General features: G+C 50.1%; 1 protein-coding gene across 1 annotated transcript in view; it reads left to right on the top strand.

Annotated features, from left to right (window-relative positions):
* The window catches only part of LOC147731455 (protein argonaute-3), a 1,378,491-nt gene that overhangs the window by 1,324,833 nt on the left and 32,999 nt on the right, over positions 1-20,659 (top strand). Inside the window, exon 18 of the mRNA XM_086956497.1 lies at positions 20,399-20,598. Coding sequence (XP_086812623.1) covers positions 20,399-20,598 — 200 coding nt within the window. The remainder of the gene's footprint in view (positions 1-20,398; positions 20,599-20,659) is intronic.

The following is a 20,659-nucleotide window of genomic DNA, read 5'->3' as shown; positions in this document are numbered from 1 at the left end:
CTGGGCCTTGTCAAGAGTCGTGAAGGTACCAACGCCTTTTACGAAACGCACCCTGAAGAGATTACCGTTTGTCAAAGGACCTGGTTCCCCTGCCACCAACTCTGTGAGGTTGTAATCCATCCGCATAGGGAGGGATTTACGGCTTCGTTGGAGATGGCGCAGTTTGCTTTACCCAAGAGGCATATCGCCCTCTGGGTCCATCCTGCCAAGGCATGGGGATCCACTGTGGTACCGGATTCCTGCGCCTCTAGCGCCATTTCCAATATCTTTGCCAAGGGGTCCACTACATCTAGGAGCTAGTCGGGGCATCCTCGCCAGGAGCGGTCAATACCTTTCTTTGGGTCCTTAGCACTCTTTTTTAGGAAAGTTAAGAGACTGGAGTCAATATCCGGGGTTTCTGCTACTTTATCAGAGATTTCTGGTCTGGGACACACAGAGCGGAGTCTGTTCCGCACCTCTTTGTCAAAGCTTCTGCGCAGATTGTCATGCAGGTATGCGGCAACCTCAGGAAACCAGTCTGAAGACCTTGGGTGAGCAATGTCAGCTGGATTGAAATTGAAGGGAGTAGATATAGTTTGTGGAGGTACCACATTCTTGGACTTCCTGGTCCTCTTCTTAGGAGGCGACTCATCCGGAGTGTCTGTAGACGTGGTGTCCGTATCGGTATCAGTGTCCGGGTCTTGGATCTGCCAGTGTCAGGGACAGGCAATGAGGACAAAGTAGAAGAGTGAGGCCAGGACTTAGACTGAGATTCGGAAGCCGAGACGTCCTTGGGAGTACCTGCAGGAGCAGTGAAACCATGACTTTTAGTGAATTTTTCTAATTGTTTAGTTATAGGTTTCAATGCAGTAGCAAGCGCCTACTGCACAGTTCCCAGAACTGCTTTCTCCAGGGCCTTGTCGACCGACTCCTGGACAGAAGCATACAGGGCCTCAACAATGTTATCTTCTATGGAAGGGTTTGTCACTTCCTCTTCATATATGGTGTCATCCTCTTCATAATTGACCCAATCCTCCATTGTGGGACAAAATTTGTATATATATGTGCTCATGGGGCAAAATACAGAGAGGGGTAAAAGGGGGGAGCCAACCCACAGCACAGAAATCAGAAAAAGTTACCTAGCTCCTCAGCAAAGGCTTTAGCACAGTTATTGCATCCCCCAGGGCATAAGTGGAGCCAAAGAGCAAGCTTTCAATCCAGGAGGTGTGCACCCTCCAGGCCCAAAACGTTTTTGCAGCCAGCCAGGCATAGAGATGTTGCTCATCGGGCAGTAGTGGTGTGCGTAGCCCAAATCCTACTAGAAATAGCCCAATTGGGGTACGCACATCGAAACCTAGGAAAACCGAAAGTGAAAGGCTCCAGCGCTTCCGGCTAATTAGGGGAGCCTCTGCAAGTGTAAACATGCATTTTCTTAACATATTAATACATCCGCCGAAGGCGGAGCGGTACTGGCATGCGGGAGGAAAGAACGAGACAGAGTCCGAGTGCGCGACACAGCAGTAAACTCAGCCCACTAGAGCGGGAAATTCAAAGATGCTTTATGTGCTTTTTTCCCCACCAGGGGCACACCGCAACAAGGGCTTTCGACGGCATCGGGAGAGCCGCGAAATAGCGAGAGACAAAACGCTAAGGTTGCGCTTGCACAGCAAACAACGAAACCTGCAAGGGAGACAAAGTCGGGGGAAATACTAAGCGCGCTAAACACGCGCAATCAATAGTAAGGCGGCGCGTGCCTTTAAACCACCAATTAGCATATAATAAGCACGAGAACAGAATACACTTTCTGCGTGATCAGCAAAGAAAGAGGAGGATTTCCGGTCATGGTAGCTCTTATGGGGTCTGACAGGATGTGATGTGTTACATGTGCATCATGGGAAATGTAGTTTTATTTACATAATTCTAAAGTTTCATTGGCTGCTGTGAGTGGCAATAAATGAAAGAGAAAGCATAATACGAAGCCTCCGGTCCTGTAATAGAATCCAAGCCCCTTCCACATGGAGGGAGGGCAAGGGGAATGGTAAAGGCATGGTTCTCTCTGCTGCTTGCTTCGGAGTTATGAACACCACATGTGACACGCTCAATATTTGACTCTATCTTCAGCACCATGCAGGTGTCTGTGGGAAGTCCCCTGTATAAATTCAACGCAGGGGAACGCTCCAGAGGGCAAGTTGGCGGTAGAATGGCTAAGAAGTTTGTGCATTTGTTAATTGACTTCCGTTACACTGAGGAGTATTTTGCGAGGCAGAAGTAAAAAGTTATAAGTATTCCTGTCTGGGCTTATAGGCAGGGTCGGCTCCTCCGCTAAAGCGGAGGAGCGTCACCCCACTAACCAAATTGCCCCCAGAGTTTCTACTACCTTTACAACGCATACCATTACAACGCATTACATTACATTGCATGTAAGGTAAGTATTGGATAGTGTAGGGGTAAACATTACTATTCTAACTCCAGGGGGGTGCAACAGTAGGGTAAGTGTTGGATAGTGTAGGGGTACCATTTACTATTCTAACTCCAGTAAGGTGCAACAGTAGGGTAAGTGTTGGATAGTGTAGGGGTAAAAATTACTATTCTAACTCCAGGGGGTGCAACAGTAGGGTAAGTGTTGGATAGTGTAGGGATAAAAATTACTATTCTAACTCCAGGGGGTGCAACAGTAGGGTAAGTGTTGGATAGTGTAGGGGTAAAAATTACTATTCTAACTCCAGGGGGTGCAATAGTAGGGTAAGTGTTGGATAGTGTAAGGGTACTATGTGTTGTAATGCTATGCGTTGTAATACTATGCGTTGTAATGGTATGCGTTGTAATGACTGCGTTGTAATGACATGCGTTGTAGTGGTATGCGTTGTAGTGTCATGCGTTGTAATGGTTGCGTTGTAATGTCATGCGTTGTAATGGATGTTGCGTTGTAAAAGTTTTGTTGTAATGGTAGTGCGTTGTAAAAGTTGCGTTGTAAAGGTTGTTCCCCGAAACAACTTTGCCGTTGTCCTAACAAGGTGGCATCAAAATTAGTTCCTATGTTCTACTTTCACTGTCAAGCGACCCCAACAGTGGATCTGTTCACCAACAAAAATCCTAAATGCTTGAAATTTGCCTCCAGGTACCCGCACTGAAAGTCCCTGGTCAATGCCCTTATGATAAGTTGGTCCAAAATATTGGCATTCTCTTTTTCTCTCATGCCATCAATTCCTTACATAATAAATGGAATGTGTCAGGCATAAATTACACTCAATCTTATTGTCCCTACATGGTCCTGGCTGCCCTGGTACTCTCTTCTGTCAGAGATGTCCATTCATCCACACGTAAACCTACAGCTGTGCGGAGACGTTCTCAGACAGTATTAAGGCCAGTTATAGCATCCCAATCTCAGGTCCGCCATCTGGATGATTTGTCATCTTAGGTATTATAATTTGGGTATTTGCAAATCCTGGAAGAATGAACACAAATTATAAACAAGCCACAAAACCTACTACACAGGCATGTTATGTAGCCAAATGGAAACACTTTGTTCTTTATTGTTCGAATCACAACCTACTACACCTACAAAAAGAGGGGCCAGCTTACACTTCCGTATGGGTGCACCTGTCAGCAACAGCAGCATTCCTCTAGAATAGAGAACATCTATCTGTTTTCAAAGTTCCTGTTATTCTGCACTTTATGGTAAGTCAAAAAAGTAATCCCTCCAAGGCTTACCCCTGTCCTCTCCTGGGACTCTGCTATTTTCCTGTCTGGGCTTATAGGCAGGGTCGGCTCCTCTGCTAAAGCGGAGGAGCGTCACCCCACTAACCAAATTGCCCCCAGAGTTTCAAAAATAAAACAGTCATAGAGTTAATTTATTACCATTTTAATTTTCAAAACCTTGTTCTGAGCTGACCGTCAAGATGGGGGGGGGAGGGGCTGGAGGGGGTTCTGCTGCTGCCAATCAGCCAGCAGCAAAAAGCAGTGATGGGCAGGGCACTTTTTGTTTAAAGTGCACATGTCTCTTTGGCCGTCGTTTTGCGACGGCCAGCCAAACATGCTCATTTAACACCTCTCTAACCCAGCTGTCTGAGAAAGCTGGGTTAGAGACAGCATAGGGATCCAGTGTCCTCGGGACTGCCGAAGGAGACCGCTTGCTCCAATCTTGGCTCTTTTTTCATGCTGCATGAGTGCAGTGCCAAGATTGGTTACTGCAGATTCCTGGGTCCCACGTTGGAGCCTGCCTGACTGTATAAGACCTGAGTGAATATGACATCGCACCAGGTATGTACGTGGAAATATTTTTTTACTTTTTTAATTACTTTTTTTTGTCCCACCTTCCCTGCCACTCTCCGTACATGCCAGCCATGCCAGCCACCACTGCTTATAGGTGTGCCCTTTCTGCGACATCATCCTTGTCCTCTAAAGTTTCTCTCCTGGAAAGCAGTTTTTCTTCTGCTATAACCTTACTATATTTCTGTTTATTTTAACAACTGGCTGTTCTTTTCCCAGTGCAGAGGCCTTGTAATTCTTTGCCACTCCACACATACATGTACACTTGGGGGGTCATTAGGATGGCGGGCGGAAAACCACCCCGACCGCCTTGGAGGCGGAAACCAACCGCCCGCCTACACCGCGGAAACACTGGCGTGCACATTAGGATCAACCGCCACAAAAGACCAACCGCGGCGGTAGCGGGCCAAGCAAAACCGTCCGACGCGGTCGGTGACGGCTAAAAACTGACTGCGGCGGTCGGAAAAGCAACAACCAGCCGCCAGTACAGCGGACACACCGCACGGGAAATTAAGATATCACCGAGGGTGTCGCGGTCGGAACCGCTGTTACCGACCGCCGCGGTCGCACACAGGAGTGAATGGGAAAAATAGCGGAAGAGCCGCAGCATAGACACCGCAGCGGACGGGACATGAAAAACATGGCGGACGATGGCAAAACACTGCAGTGATGCCAAACATTGCACAAAGCAAATCAGCCCTGCCTCCCAAATACATAACACACATATAAATAAAACAAATAAATCTAAAAAAAACAAAAAAAAGCACAGGACAACTCCCACAACACACCTGGCACCCAAATTCCACTTGGACACACCCACACAGCTGAGTATAAAGCCACCCCTTCACTAACCACAATCCTTTGCAGCACTCCAGAATCGAAGGCCATACACCACATCTAACAGGAGAGGCAAAAGAGCACAGCACACACACACATCCACCACAAGTATCACCACCACCATTACACCAGCACAAACAATCCTCCAGCACACAAAACACCATACCCCTGCACCCACACCCACAAACACCTCAACCACCATTCACCGAGAGTGAGTTGACAGTCATGGTCAATGAGATTGTGAGAGTAGAGCCACAACTGTTTGGTAGCCTGATCCAACAGACACCATTAGCCACGAGGACACAAATGTGGTTGTCAAGGAGGTGAGGAGCAAGAACTGGACGCTGGCGAACGTGACTGGCAGTGGCCCTCCCATCCCACCGAAAACATTCACTCCATGGGAGGAGAAGGTGCTTGCCATACTGCTTCCTGAGAGTCTCACAGGAGTAGCCGGGGGAGTGGAGGCTGGTAAGTACAAACAAATGCCAACCAACACACTGAGAAGTACTTCCTTGCAACAACCCAAACACCATTATACTGTCCACCCTCACCCAACAGGTAGCTAGCCATCATGCTTAGGAGGCCTGTATGGGGGCGGGAGTTCTGTACAACAACTCACACCTTATCCCCTGGCCCACAGCTGAGCAGGATACAGGCCTCCCTCACTGAGGAGCAAGTGTCAGCCATTACACTGTATACCAAACAGACTCACAGGTTGGTATCCATCTTGTATTGGAGCACTGTTTGGGGGTGGGAGTCCCTGTATCACCACTCCTAGCATGCCCCCTGGCCCACACTCCAGCAGCATGGAAACCTCCCCACCCAGGAGCAACTGTCAGCCATTGCACTGTTCTCCCTCACTTAACAGGTAGGTAGCTATCTTAACTCTTCCTGATGTGTGTGTGGGAGACCTGCATCCCGAAACACAGCAACAATTGCATGCAATGCTTTGACATCCAACATGTATGAGTAAATGATGTTCCTCTGCACTATGAAATTACACACAGTGTTGCCATGAATTGTACTACTGCTGACTTCATATTTGTGTAGTGTACAGACAGTCGATTACAGGCAGCTGAGACAATACTTGCACAGTGCCCAACACTGACCATTCCCCATCTAATCCACAGGTGATGAAGAACTCACTGCTGAGGACCACACCAACGACCAGCAGAGCCAGTCTCCACCCCCGGCACATGGACTCTCAGATGCGGAGACCCAGGACAGTTTGGACGATGAGCTCCAGGCCGGCCCACCTGGTGTGCCACAGACCCAGAGGTCCCAGGCCCCCATCCTCCCCACCACATCCCCCATCCTCCCCACCACATCCCCTGCTGCAACAAGGGCGCAGCAAACCCCTGCTGTCACGTCCTCTGCCTCCACAGCAGCCACCACCGTCGCCACCGCCACTACCACTAGTACCACCAGTACCACCTGCAGCACCCTCCCTGTCCCAGGGGATGACCAGCCCACAGCAACAACTGTGGAGGGCAGGGACAGAGTGCGTGGACCCACAGTGGCGAGGCAAGAGGTCCGTGGCAGCAGAGCTGGTGGGAGGGCCATCAGGTCACCACCAGACCTCTGGAGGAGTGGACACCATCCCTGGACCACTTCACCAGAGTAGTGGAGGCACACCAAGAGGTCCAGGCACAAAGTGGCCGGTCGGATGAACTTTTAAGGGAGCTCATCCTGCTGATGAGGTCCATCGACAACCGCCTTGCCTTGAACAGATGGTGGACCTCATGGGCCAGCAAGTGGCGTTGCAGAGGGACAGGCCTGTGTCCCAACCACCAACTCCGTCCCCTCCTGTTGTGCCGCAGGATGACAGTGCACCATCCTCCCCTGCGCCAACAGAGAGGGACGAGTCCCCTCACGCCGCTTGCCATTCAGCAGGCCACCCACCGCCAAAAAGATCTAGGGGCGTCCAAAGAAGAGCCTGGGAGTCTCCGGAGGCAAAGCACCTGCCACACGCCAGTCACGAAGCCAGCCGTGATGACAACCCTCTTCCCTACTGCATTGACTGTTTGGACTGTCTTTGCCCACATTTCCTTGGCAGTGGCACCTGTCTGTTGGACTGGGTCACCACATCCATGTGGACTCTACTCTTGCATCTCATCGAACAGGACTGTCAAGTCACTGCTCATTCCCCACTGTCATGAAAATATTCCCGCACAAATCACATGTCCACTGTCAAAATAAAATACCTGATGCACCAGATTTTGTGCAGTATCGTTTTTAGTGCAATATTTACAATGTTGACAATTTCCATGATGTGTCCAAATGTTGTACAGTATGTAGTGCAGGATTTGTCTGTAGCACCTAGGGAGACACAACAGAACAACAGTCACTGGTCTCATTGTGGCATCACAGGCAGAACACTACACAAAACATACACAAGACATTACAGGCATACTAGACAATGGGCTGCAGGTGTGAACAAATAGGGTCCAGCATACGTTCACATATGGAACGTCAATGTCACTTTTACCACACACAGGTGACTGAACGTGTGCTTGTCTGTTACATCCGCGCATAGCCCTTCACAACAACAGCAACCACACCACACAATGTACACGTTGTACCTCGTCACCCACCTTCAAGTGAAGTAGCGTTCGATGAGCTGCTGGCGCAGGTCTACTCCTTCATCCTCTCCACTGTCCTCATCACTGGACTCAGGTCCTTGAGCAGGTGGTGGCCTTGGTTCCTCACCATCGTCCAGGAGCAGGGGGACCCCCTTGTGGATGGCCAGGTTGTGCAGCATACAGCATGCCACAACGATCTTGCACACATTCCCAGGCGAGTATACCAGTGCGCCTCCTGTCCTGTCAAGGCATCAGAATCTAGACTTCAGCAGGCCAAAAGTCTGTTCGATTACCCGTCGGGTCCTGCCATGGACATCATTGTAGCGGATGTCAGCCGGAGTCCTGGGATTCCTGAGGGGGCTCAACAGCCATGGCCAACTGGGATATGCAGAGTCACCTGTGAATGACAAACACCTATTGCAATGTTGCACAGCCAGAGTGCAGCAGGTAACACATAACACACTATATCAGTAGGCATACTCACCCACAATCCAAGCACGCTCGGGATTCAGATTTTCCATCATCCGTGGCACCATGCTGTTCCTCATGATGTACGAATCATCCGCCGAGCCAGGATACTTCGCACACACATGAGAAATGGTCATGTCCGCAAGGCACACCACGTGCACATTGATGGAATTTGCGGTTCCTCTATATGTGCTCCGTCGCCTGTGGTGCCACCAGACTTACATGGGTGCAATCGATGGCACCAACAACATGTGGGATGCGCCCAAGGGGATAGAAGTCACCCTTCACGGCAGCCAATTCTCCTCCACTAGGGAAATGGATGTAGCGATTCCGATAGAGCATCATGGCTGCAAGAACATCCCTCAGCACCATGCTGAACATGGGCTGTGACATCCCTCCAGCGTTAGCCACAGTCTCCTGGAAGGAACCTGTCGCAAAAAAGTGGAGTGCTGCCATCGCCTTGTATGTGGGTGTGAATGCCGTTGGATAGTGACGGCGAGGCTGCAGGTGGGGCTCCAATAGATCACACAGGATCTTCAGTGTTTATCTATCCAGGCGGAATTTTCGGATTATTGCTTCATTCTCCATGTCCTCAAGCACTGTCAGGTGACGTAGGAGATTCGGCCTCCTCCTAGCTGAGATGTAAATTAGAAAATGTCAGTGACAACCATCATGGGATGGACACAGCACATGCCATCAATGATGTCATGGAAAAACATCGACTGCCTGAGAGATGCATGGCACACCAGGTTACATAGCTGGCCTTTTGATACACACAGAGGGCACACCTCTCCACTGACAATACACAAGTGCCACAAACACATTGGAGAATGTGAATGCGCACATACTGGAGAACACAATTCACATGTGCAGGCAAGGTGCTGCAACATCCGCCAATGTTTTTGAAATTACCATGTCTGCATCATACCCATCTGCTGTACCTGTCACAACTCAATGCATCATGTAAACTCTGCCCACATCCATCAACACAATGGTCACAGCAGCAGGAAAACGTTCAGTTGTGTGCATTAGCTGTTGTGAAAGCACCAGTCTGGTACGATACAATGCAGTGACACAAGCCTTGTCAAGGTCAGCACTGACCCATGACAAATTGATTTGTACTACTTCATTGACACCAGCTCAAGAGTGTCAAGCATCATCAGCCATCATATGCATAACTAACATGGCAGGGACCACAGACTGAAGTGTGTCACACTGAATGTGCGTACTCCTGTGGATGACATGGAGGTATGGCATTGTGTGTACAATGATGTGCCCTTCACCATGTTGCTGCTGGTTACTGATACAGTATTCTTGATTGACATCGCCATTAATGGTTACGAAAATAGAGGTACCTACCGCATGTCCCCGGCGGTGTGACACCAGAACCACCCCCTTCACAAGTGCTGAAGCCATTGGCATATGGACAGGTGTAGATGGCGGTCGGCATGCTCCGCCGCATGAATCGCGGTACCTACCGACTGTTCCCGGCGGTGTGACACCAGCACCACCCCCTTCACAAGTGCGGAAGCCATTGGCATATGGACATGTGTAGATGGCGGTGGGCATGCTCCGCCGCACGAATCGCGGTACCTACCGCCTGTCCCCGGCGGTGTGACACCAGCACCACCCCCTTCACAAGTGCGGAATCCATTGGCATATGGACATGTGTAGATGGCGGTGGGCATACTCCGCCAGCGCGTAGGCGGTCATTGGATGCATTTGAATGATGTACCATCGCGGTAGCGCACCCCGGGCATCCGCGGTGCATCACCGCCATGGAGCATTGCCTACAGCCAATGGGATCGATGATCGCGTTAGCATGATGCAGATTTGAAAAACGTGGAAGGTGTGCTCCGCCACCGCGTAAGCGGTCATTGGATGATTTTGAATGATGCACCATCGCGGTAGCGCACCCCGGTGCATCACGGCATGGAGCATTGCCTACAGCCAATGGGATCGATGATCGCGGTGGCATGATGCAGATTTGAAAAACGCAGAAGGTGTGCTCCGCCACCGCGTAGGCGGTCATTGGATGATTTTGAAAGAGGCAGACCTGGACAACCAATTGGTGCAGCTTTGCAGCTTACAGACGACCCCAGGGAGCTATAAGTTTGTGGGAGTGAGCCTCACATTTCCACTGCTCATAGAGCCTGCTGCCTGGGACCCTCTCCTGCTGCTGCCTCCTGAGACTGCTGCCTGGGACCCTCTCCTGCTGCTGCCTCCTGAGCCTGCTGCCTGGCACCCTTTCCTGCTGCTGCCTCCTGAGACTGCTGCCTGGGAGCCCTCGCCAGTCACTTCCGCCACAGGTGTTCCATGTCCACAGGGATGTCAAGGACAGAGAAGATCCGTGCCAGTCCATTCACCAGCCCAAGGCTGTTTGGTGGTCCCAATATCGTGGCTGAGGGTGTGGGGTTGTGTCAAACACTGACAGACAAGCTGTCTCCAGGGTGAGGGAATGTGTGTGTGTCACAATGTCACTTGTTTCCATGCCTGCACCTGTATGTGTGAGTGGGGAGGGTTACATTGTCAGCCATACAGAGCCACCGAATGTTTGCCATTTGGTGTCAGGACAGTAATTGCTCGTGTAAATATTTTTGTGTGCCCCTGTTGTCTGACTCAGTGTGACCCAGAGAGTAGGTCCAGTGGCTGGCCACCCAAACGAAAAGACACCACCAGACTTACATGGTCCTTGGTCCAGTTCCTTCCCACTGAATAGTAGATATGCCCCATCTGTGCCCTGTGTAATTGCACACTTACACACTTCTGTCGATGCATATTATGTTGATGCATCCTGCATTGGTGAGATGATCCTGGACCCTCTATGCCCCAATGTGCATGCAATCACATCTGTGTGGGCCATGCAAAGTGCTCTTGTGAGGGGTCCCCCAGTTTGGGATGGAGGGAGGTAACAATTGGTCCTGAGTCTGGGTCTTGCAACTGTACTGATAGATGTTGGTACCTGACATTGTGTAACTGGTCATTTACCCTTCTCTTCTCTCATACCTGCAGCTCAAGGTAAACCAGCGTAAGGTCGTGTGGAGGGCCATTGCGGCAAAGGTGCGAGCCCTGGGATATCCAACTGCCGACGCACACACTGCCACAAGAGGTGGGACAACATCAGTCGGCTTGCAAGAACCGTGGCTGAGATGACATTGGGGATGATACCACGCAAAAGGCGTTTGGCACGGCGCAGCATGACTCCACTGATGGGCCGCATCTTGGCAGTGACTCATCCAGACCTGGATGCACGTCTGAAGGAGGATCGCCAGCAAGGCAGGGGTGGTGAGTATCTGGGGAGCGTGACTTTTGCTTGGAGTGGATGCATGTGTACAGGGCCTGTGGCAGCGGTGAGCCATGTGATGTGCGTGTGTTGCTGTGCTGTGTCATGGGAGTGGCTGCTGTGATGTGTGCTTGTATTGGGTATTGTGCCACCCTGGCCTTACTGAGCAGATACTCCCTGCTGTACTTTCCCATTGCCAGATGTTTTGGGCTCCACATGGTCATTCAGCGGTGGGATGGTGTGGGTAATCTATAATGGGGTAAACAGCAGTGTCCACTTGCTGAGTGTGAATTCATGTATGCCTACTTTGCCTGCACCATGATCGTTGGTGCCCCAACATCTGCAAATAATGTGCCCCAGCTTACCACATGGTGCTTGCTATGTCCTACTTGGCATTGGGGACTGTGATGTCCTAACAGGTGTGTGTGTGTGTGTGTGTGTGTGTGTTGTCCCCTCCTGTTCCCTGAAGGTCTGTTAGTGGTAACAAGTGTTGTACCCTTATCATGTCCCAAGGTTTGGGCAGGCCAAGTTGTGTGTGAGATGCACTTCATCTACGGGCAGGGTGTAGTGCTGTGTGGCATCAACATGGCTCACTCATGGCAGATAGTCAGCGTTAAAGGCACTGTTGTGGTCTATGTTGTGTGTAGCTGCACAGTGATTGCAGGGTGTGGTGGTTACCATGTAGATTTGGGCCTCTCCTGTAGTGCATTGTTTTGAATTAGTGTGACCAGATGATGACACTTACACAACCCTGTATCTCTCTCCCATGCAGAATCGCAAGAGACCACAGAGGAACATGAGCCCGAACCCAGTGGTAGCGAGAGTAGCACTACAGCTGCAGCGGAGGCCAGTGACACAGAGCCCACCAGCGCATCTGAGGGGGACATAAGTATGCAGGAGGAATCCGTGGCTGAGACACAGAGTACCACATCATCTGATGCCAGCGGGGATGCATCCATGTTGGCAGGCACAGGGGATGGGGAGTCTGCATCATCATCTAACACCCAGCGGCCAGTGCCCAACCTCCCATCCACTTCCTCTGGTGCTGCCCGTATCCGTGTCTCTAAGAGGGGACGAGTCACATTCACACCTGGCACCGCTGCACCTGCACCTGTCCCCCTGCTGCCTTCAGTGCAGAGTGTGTAGAGCTCCTGCGCCAGCTCTGTGTGGGCCTCAATGCCTTCAGTGACCATGACAATAAATTAGGCCAGGTGGTTGCATACTTGGAGGGCATACACTCTGACGTGGGTGGGCTACACCGTACAGTCCAGGCATTGTCATCCACAGTGACGTCAGCCCTTCAACAGGCACATGCTCCCATTGCAGCTCAGGTGCCTTTGTCCACCCCCCAGTCAGTGGCCACATCAGGTGACAGTGACCACGGTTCGCCTGCGTCACCAAAAAGATACAGCACAAGGAGCACACAACAGACACAACCCAGGCACTCCCGCCCACAGACACCATCCCCACTGAAGAGCAGGGCCACCCCACAATGCACAGACAAGAGCCAGTCACGGAAGATCAAGGCCAGGAGATCAATAAGGCAGACATCAGGCTCACATGCCACAGAGGCATCACAAGCAAAAGACTCTCCTGTCACAAAAACTTCACACAGACCTACCCATGCAGTGTCTGTGTCCACTGAGGAGGTGTTGCATATCAGGGGTACACCTAGAAAGAGCACAGGGACACATCCACCCACCACACCTACCCCAATTCCGAGTCCATTGAAGCAGGTGGAGGAGGGCACTGTAGACACCACCCCTGGCAAAAAGGCAAAGGAGGGCACTGTAGAGACCACCCCTGGCAAGAAGGCAAAGGAGGGCACTGTAGACACCACCCCTGGCAAGAAGGCAAAGGGGGGCACTGTAGACACCACCCCTGGCAAGAAGGCAAAGGAGGGCACTGTAGACACCACCCCTGGCAAGAAGGCAAAGGAGGGCACTGTAGAGACCACCTCTGGCCAGAAGGCAAAGGAGGGCACTGTAGACACCACCCCTGGCAAAAAGGCAAAGGAGGGCACTGTGGAGACCACCCCTGGCAAAAAGGCAAAGCAGGGCACTGTAGAAGGTACACCAGGCAAAGAGGGGAAGGAGGTCCAGAGACGTAGCCAGACCAAGCGTTCCGCAGGATCCAGCATATCACCATAGGTAGTGCCAGTGTCTGCACCTGATGTGGGACAGTTGGTGTGTGTGCCTGTTGTGTCATCAACACTTCCCATCAACCCCAAGACAGGGAAGCCAATTCATATTCCCAAACAGTGGAAGGGCACCCCTCCAACCTCTCCCACCCACACTGTGTCAGAAGTCTGCATGACTCCACCTCCACGTGCCACTATGCCACCTGGTCCACACAGCCCTCCAGCTTGCCAAGCCACTGTTAGCCCCACATCACCCGGGGCTCTTTCACCCCAGTCAAGTGGGCCTGCTGTCCCCGACACACAGCCAGGTCCAAGTCTGCATGACTGCCAGGAGTGAGTTGACATCCCCCTCATGCGCCTGTGCCTCATACAGGTGTGCTAGTCCTGACCATTGTTTACAAGCATGGACACTGGCCCTGTTGCTCTGCTGTGTTCGCCTCCCCCCCTGTGCCTTGGACACTGTCCCTGTTGCTTTGCTGTGTCGTGCTCTTACCTGTGCCTTGGACACAGGCCCTGTTGCTCTTATGTGTCGTGCTCTCTCCTGTGCCTTGGACACTGGCCCTGTTGCTCTGCTGTGTTGGCCTCCTCCCTATGACTTGGACACTGGCCCTGTTGCTCTGCTGTGTCGTGCTCTCACCTGTGACTTGGACACTGGCCCTGTTGCTCTGCTGTGTCTTGCTCTCACCTGTGCCATGGACACTGGCCTTCCTGTTTGTGTTTCTCCCTTGTGCATGGTATATAGCATTTTTACATCATTTTGAGCCTTGCTGTTGTCTACTATTGTTGTTCCGCTGCATCTTTGCAATGTGTGAATAAAAACAGTTACTTCTGGTGGGTGTTTTGTCGGTGTCCTTGCTTATTAAAGTTCTGTTTCTGTTCGCATTTGATTGCCTGTGCACCATGCTCCATGTATCACTTAAACATTGCAAGGCTCTTTGCAAGGGTGAAAGGGTCTTAAGTTCATTCTGAGCCTGCAAATTGTGTGATCTGTGATGGCTATTTTACCTGGCATGCAGCCATCTTGTTAGTGATTTGCTGTTGTTGCCAACACTGTTCACACGTCTGGTTGGGGAACACTGCCAGCACAGGGTGTGATGCTGTGCAAATGTTTCGGAGCTGGCTGGGATATATAATGAAGTATGTGTGTGGATTGCTTTCTGTGTGCCCAGTCTTGTATGTGTATAGTCATCTTGTGTTGGCCTACATGAGATGCGTGGTGTTGGGTGTAGCAGAGGTGTGCAGTGTGAAGGGTGTCAGTTTGTAGTGGATGTGTGTGTTCCCCTGTATTGTGTGAGACACACATGTGTCACCCAGGAGCTGTATGCCTGTTGTTTGTTTTGTCTTGGCCTGGGTAGAGGAGTGTATGCACTTGTGTGAGCTGTTTGTAGTACACTGTGCTGTGTGTTGGTGTGTCCATGGAGTTGTGTGTGACTCCTCCTTGTTGTGCTTGTAAGTTTGAAGTGTACAAAGTGTGTGAGTTGCACATCAGTGTTGTGTTTGATTGATCCTCAATGTGTCTTGGGTGTTTTTGTGTGAACTGTGTGGCCCTGCTGCTCCACACGGGCATTGTGTTTGTGTTTGTCATGCATTGCAGGCACATGGTGGTTTTCGACTCCTGTATGGCATGGTGTGTGTGGTTTTAGGCCATCCCCTATGTGTGCCACTTGTGCCTGGGCATTGTGGGTGTTCAGTCCCTCTATTTGTGTGTGGTACACCCCTTACATGTCTGCTACTGACATGCAGGCTGTTTAACTTTGATGTCAGCTTTCCCCTTGGTTTCCATGTGTGTGTGCCTCCCCATCACTTCATATGTGGGCTTGTGCTTTGTGGTGCAGTTCTTGGGCCATTAGTGTTGTTCCACTCTGGACATTGCCCCAATGGTTTATGTGTGCTGTCCTTGTGCTATTGGTCATTCTCTAGTGGTCATGTGCACTTCAGCTGTGTGTGCTGGCCAGTGCTCTGGTGGAGGTGGCTGTGCTCTTGTATCCCAGAGTGGTGCATGTGTAGTTGTTGTGTTGGGTGTGTGGATGTAGGGTGTGGTATTGCTTCAGTTCATGGGTGTGGTGTTGTATTTGTGCAGTGCTGATTTGTGGTGTGTGTGATACGGTTGTGTCAATCATGCCTGTTATGCAGACACTGCTTGTTGTGCATGCAGTGGTGTGTGTATGTGTCCTTGGCATTGCCTGATGTGCATCCCCTGATGTCTTGTGGTGGGTTTTATGTGGCAGTGTGTGTTTGTCCAGATGCACTTCTTGTGTGATTTGTGTTATGGTGTGTGTATTTTGTTCCTGAGTGATATTGTTGTGTACTCCTGTTGTGTCTGTGCTCCCATTGATTTTCCCCAGTTTTGCTGACAGGGTATGTGTGTTTGTGTTGGAGGCCAGTATGTGTTCCTGTATTGTTTGTGTGTTGTTCTTGTTCAGGCATCTGTTGAGGCATCCCTGTGTGTGTGTTGTGCTTGTGGCAACACCCAGGGAGTGTGTTTGTTTGTGTGTGTGTATTTGCTGGCAAGGATTGTGAGCCTTGAGTGTGTGTGGCAGTGGTGTTTGGTGTTCCTTGTCAGCCAATCCTGCAGTGGCTGTCTCCCTGGTTGTGTGTTGTGTGGTGCAGAGAGTGTGTATTGCGCTTGTTGTTGCAGTGCTTGTTGGTGTGCATGAAGGTGCACGGGATAGACACCTGGCCTGTGGGTTAATGGGGTGTGTTGCTGTGGGGTTGGGGGTGGTGTGTCCCTGTGGTGTTTGTGCCCTGCCCATGCCTTGGAGTGGCCCTTCCTTCTGCATAGTGCGCATGTGTTGACCGCGGTGGTGACGTGACCAGGACCGGGACGTTGCTGCTGGTTGGCGGTCGATGTGTGTCCCGGATGTTGAAGGGTGCCTTGATCTGACAAAAACTCCATAAATTTCCTGGATTTGACTATTTTCCACCAGGAAGGCGAGCTATTGACAAAGCTTTATAGAAAGCCCACGGAGAGAAATACCTTGCTAGAGTATTCAAGTAATCACCCCAGGGCTCTGAGGGACTCCTTACCATTTTCCCAATTCTTGCGAATCAGGCGAAATTGTTCCCATAGAAAGCTCTACCCTGGCCAACAAACTAAAGAATAGGGGCTACCCAAGGAAAATAGTCAAAAACGCCCTCAAAAGGGCTTGGTACCGCCCGCGTGAAACGCTCCTTGTCCCAAACCCAAAGAAAAATATGGACAGGATAGCCTGTGTGACAACATTCTCCCCCATTTCCAACAACCTGAGAAAAATGATCCTAAGACATTGGCCAGTAATTAACGCTGGAATTCTAGAGATCGAACGTCCCTTGTTTGCATTTAAAAAGAGCAAGAATTTAAAGGACCATCTGGTTCGTGCAGCACTACCAAGTCCTACCAATTCTTCTACTCTTGAGTCAGCATGGGGTCTGTCCCCCATTGTCGGACACGTCAAATGTGGTAGCTGTACAGTGTGTAACTTAACAATTGAAGGGAAAAGTTTTGTGTTTGATAATGTCACCTTTAAATGCAACACACTAACAAATTGCAACACTAGCAATGTTATTTATTTGATCCAATGTCCATGCAACAAAAATTATGTTGGGCAAACATCTCAAAAAATCAAGACCCGGATTTGCCAGCACAGGAGTCGCATCAAATGCCGCACGCCAAATGCCCCTTTGGTGGAACACTTCCTGGAGACCAACCATGATGAGGATGACATCCGTTGGACGGTACTAAAGGCACTGAAACTTCCCCAGAGAGGGGGGAGTATGACCAGTCTCCTGAATAAAGAAGAGCTGAAGTGCATCATATTGCTAAACTCTATTCGCAATGGACTGAATCGAACAGAGGACTGGACATCCCTACTATGAATGCTAAACTGGATGTACATAAGGGACTTTCCTGTATCACTACAAATTGAAAAGACTTTGAGAATTGGAAATGTGAAGACTAAAACAATGCGTTCTTAAATTGCTGTCAAATCCAATGTGTATGAATGAGGAGCACAGACGGCCTTCACTACTAGCGGTTATGAGCACAAAACTGCACAATTCACTCACTCTAATTGTTCGTCATCACCCACGCCCCTCCCAAAATGGCCACTGTAAACACAACCCAGTTGTACTCTGGCCATCCCGACCTTGCCACTCCAAGATGGCCGCCAAGTACCAGGAAGTGGTACCTAGTCCTTCCTTTATCAATTTCCGGCTTTAAAAAGAACAACCCGGAGACACCTATGCACAGCGGATTCGCGTTGCCATTGAAGGGGGAGAAGACAATTGAGTTTCTCCCGCCACCCCACCGCCGCTTCCACCGAGAAGTAAGGTAAGCCCACTCCCAAACGCAGCTCAACCTCGAACCCACTGCCAATTGGAGGGCTTGTCGTAATTTTAATCCTTGTCATTTAGTATTGAGTCTGCGGATCAAAACAAAGGAGTCAACCTACTCTTAAAACGGGAAGAAACCATCGTGTTCCACTTCCACCACACGGCTGCCCAAAGTGCGGCCAGGTAAGCCTCAATCCTTACTTCCTTGACCTCGGCTTCACTGCCCTCATAAACCCGCTCATGGTAATGTTCTTTTACCATACAGCAATCAGCTCTTCGAGCCGGAAAGAGAAATCCTCTCCAACTAAGAAACAATCATGCCATCACGACCTTGATCTTGGACTTGTGAAGGTATTTTTTTGACCATGGCTTGATGACTGCCCACAGACAGTCAGTTTGCCCACTTGTATCCCTCACCCACTTTCACCACCATTGCATGTCAACTGAACCCAACCATGCTCCCAAATCCGACACACGAAACCACTGCACATGCTTCAAGAATTGCGCACAAAGAAGAGACCACCATCTTCAGTGATATAGATCTATCATCATGTCACTGCGCCGTTTTTTCACCTGGTTTTTAAACGTTATGAATATCACTACTCACCTTCACACTAGTCAAGTGTCCGCGAGTAGTAACACAGCAACGGCCTTTTAAGTAGCACTTGGGTCCTGTCGCTTGGTTTTAAATTCTTATCAATTCAGGCGGATGCCTTACTTTATGTTTCTATTTTTTCCCCCCACTTTTTTCCTTACAGGCATTCGCATTGTAATACAGGCTATGATTGTAAATTGTCCTGATGATGATCCCATTTCATTAAGAGCCCTTAGGGATCGAAACGTCGACGCTCTGAACAGTGTTACATATGATCTAATGTGTATAATTTACTGTTGACACTGTTGGATGTACTTTGCGAAACTATCTATTTAAATCGCAAGCCATCCTTTGGCTCTAAAAATCTTTTCTTCTTGCCTGACAAACCTCTTTCCTTCCTTCTACCTTGCTTGACTCTATTGGTTTTCCAACCTTGCGGGATAGGTACAGGACTGTACCCTATCTTGTTGTTCATATTTTGACCCTCTCTAGGTCAATGTAATTCTATGTTATTCTTAATAAATTACTCTACGCCCGGCTGGGCGATAAAAAATATAGTACTGATTGTGGTCTATATTAGCATCTCCTGTTACATCGTAACTCCCTAGGACCCCTGTTTCCTATAATAATTGTTCTGAGGTGGGTGATGTGTGGGTGCCCTTGTGTATGTGTTGTGACCCCCAGCTGGGTGTCTGTGTGGTGATTGGACTCTGTGTCACCCTGTGTGTTGTGTGTTGCTTTTGTGTATTTGTGTACCTGCGGCGGCGTCTGCGGCGGCCCATCTGACGATAGTGTTGTAGGAGGAACATCACCGGATGCATATGGAGGGCTGGCTTCATGGCGTTCAGGACCGGGTCTCGGCTATCTCGCTCCGCTATCGAGTTTCCGCCTGCTTAAACTGGGCGGTGTCTCCGCTGCAGTGCGTCAACTTGTTTGAGCCATCCTGATTTGGCGTGCGAGGCGGACGTCACTCGGCACGGCGGAGAGTTTCGATTGGCTACCTCCACCGCGGTGGTGGGCGCACTTTGATGGCGGTGAGCGGCGCGCCGCGGCGGACAGGATTTGACCTATGTTTACCTATCCTAATGTGGCGGACTTGAGTTCCGCTGCTCGCGGGCGGAAAAAGCCGTTTTTCCGCCCCGCCACCACCGCGGTGGTGCCACCGCCCGACATCATAATGGACCCCTTGGTGTTGAGGGAAAATAATTTGAGGCAGAATAGTGGAGAAGTGTGGCTCAATGGTTAGAGCGGCAGACCGTGATGCAGAGGTCTAGCCCGGGACCAGGGTTCAATTCCCCGCCTCGGCGGGTCTTGGGCTCAAAATTCCACGGACCTGATAATTCTCGCCTCGGTGCCTATTCTAATCATGGAGTCCCACTCTGCAACTCTGGGCAATAGCTTGCTTAATCTCCACAACGGCCCCCACAACGCTAAGGATGCCTGGCCTTCACCCTGGTGGTGCCCAGGAGTGGACGCCTCACAGGGAAAGCCAGGACGGGTTCCACAGCGGTATTCGTACAAGTGCCTTGAGACCCTTGCGGGTGAGTAGTGCGCTATACAAGTATCAATTGACATATTTAATCTGTATACTGATGCATTGTGGGTTTCAGGTGAGGTATCATGAGTCACATCAAAACTGAAACCCTTTCTTTGAAGAAAAAAACGTTTTGATGCTCCAAGTTCAACACTACATAGCAGCAGGTGACCCTACAACACCACCAGCTGCAAAAAGATTACAAATGAATATATATTTTTCCTAAATGTTTCCTTTTTTGTGAGTGACACTATTACAGCCTTTAGCCAAAAGTGTGATGTCACTAATGTATTGACAGTGGCATTGAATACCTTTGTTAGGATTGGAGCACAATTTATTGGATTGCGTTCGCAAATGCTTGGTGGCATATTAAATTGACTTACCTTTACCTCCTTACTAGGGTACAAGCCGTCCTTCACACTACCATGTTTTGTGGGATGATAACTGTTTTACTGCGGATGAGCTTCAGCTCTTGACGTACCAGCTTTGTCACACTTATGTACGCTGCACTCGCTCTGTGTCAATACCTGCACCAGCCTACTATGCTCATCTTGTTGCATTCCGAGCAAGGTATCATCTTGTGGACAAAGAACATGACAGGTAAGAAGATACAATGAATGATGCACCGAATTATTTTTTCCTATAGTCCCATGTACTATGA

Source organism: Lissotriton vulgaris, chromosome 2_1, assembly GCF_964263255.1.
Source record: "Lissotriton vulgaris chromosome 2_1, aLisVul1.2, whole genome shotgun sequence".
NCBI lineage: Eukaryota > Metazoa > Chordata > Amphibia > Caudata > Salamandridae > Lissotriton > Lissotriton vulgaris.
The sequence above is the reverse complement of the archived record's forward strand: the minus strand, read 5'-3'. Positions and strand labels throughout refer to the sequence as shown.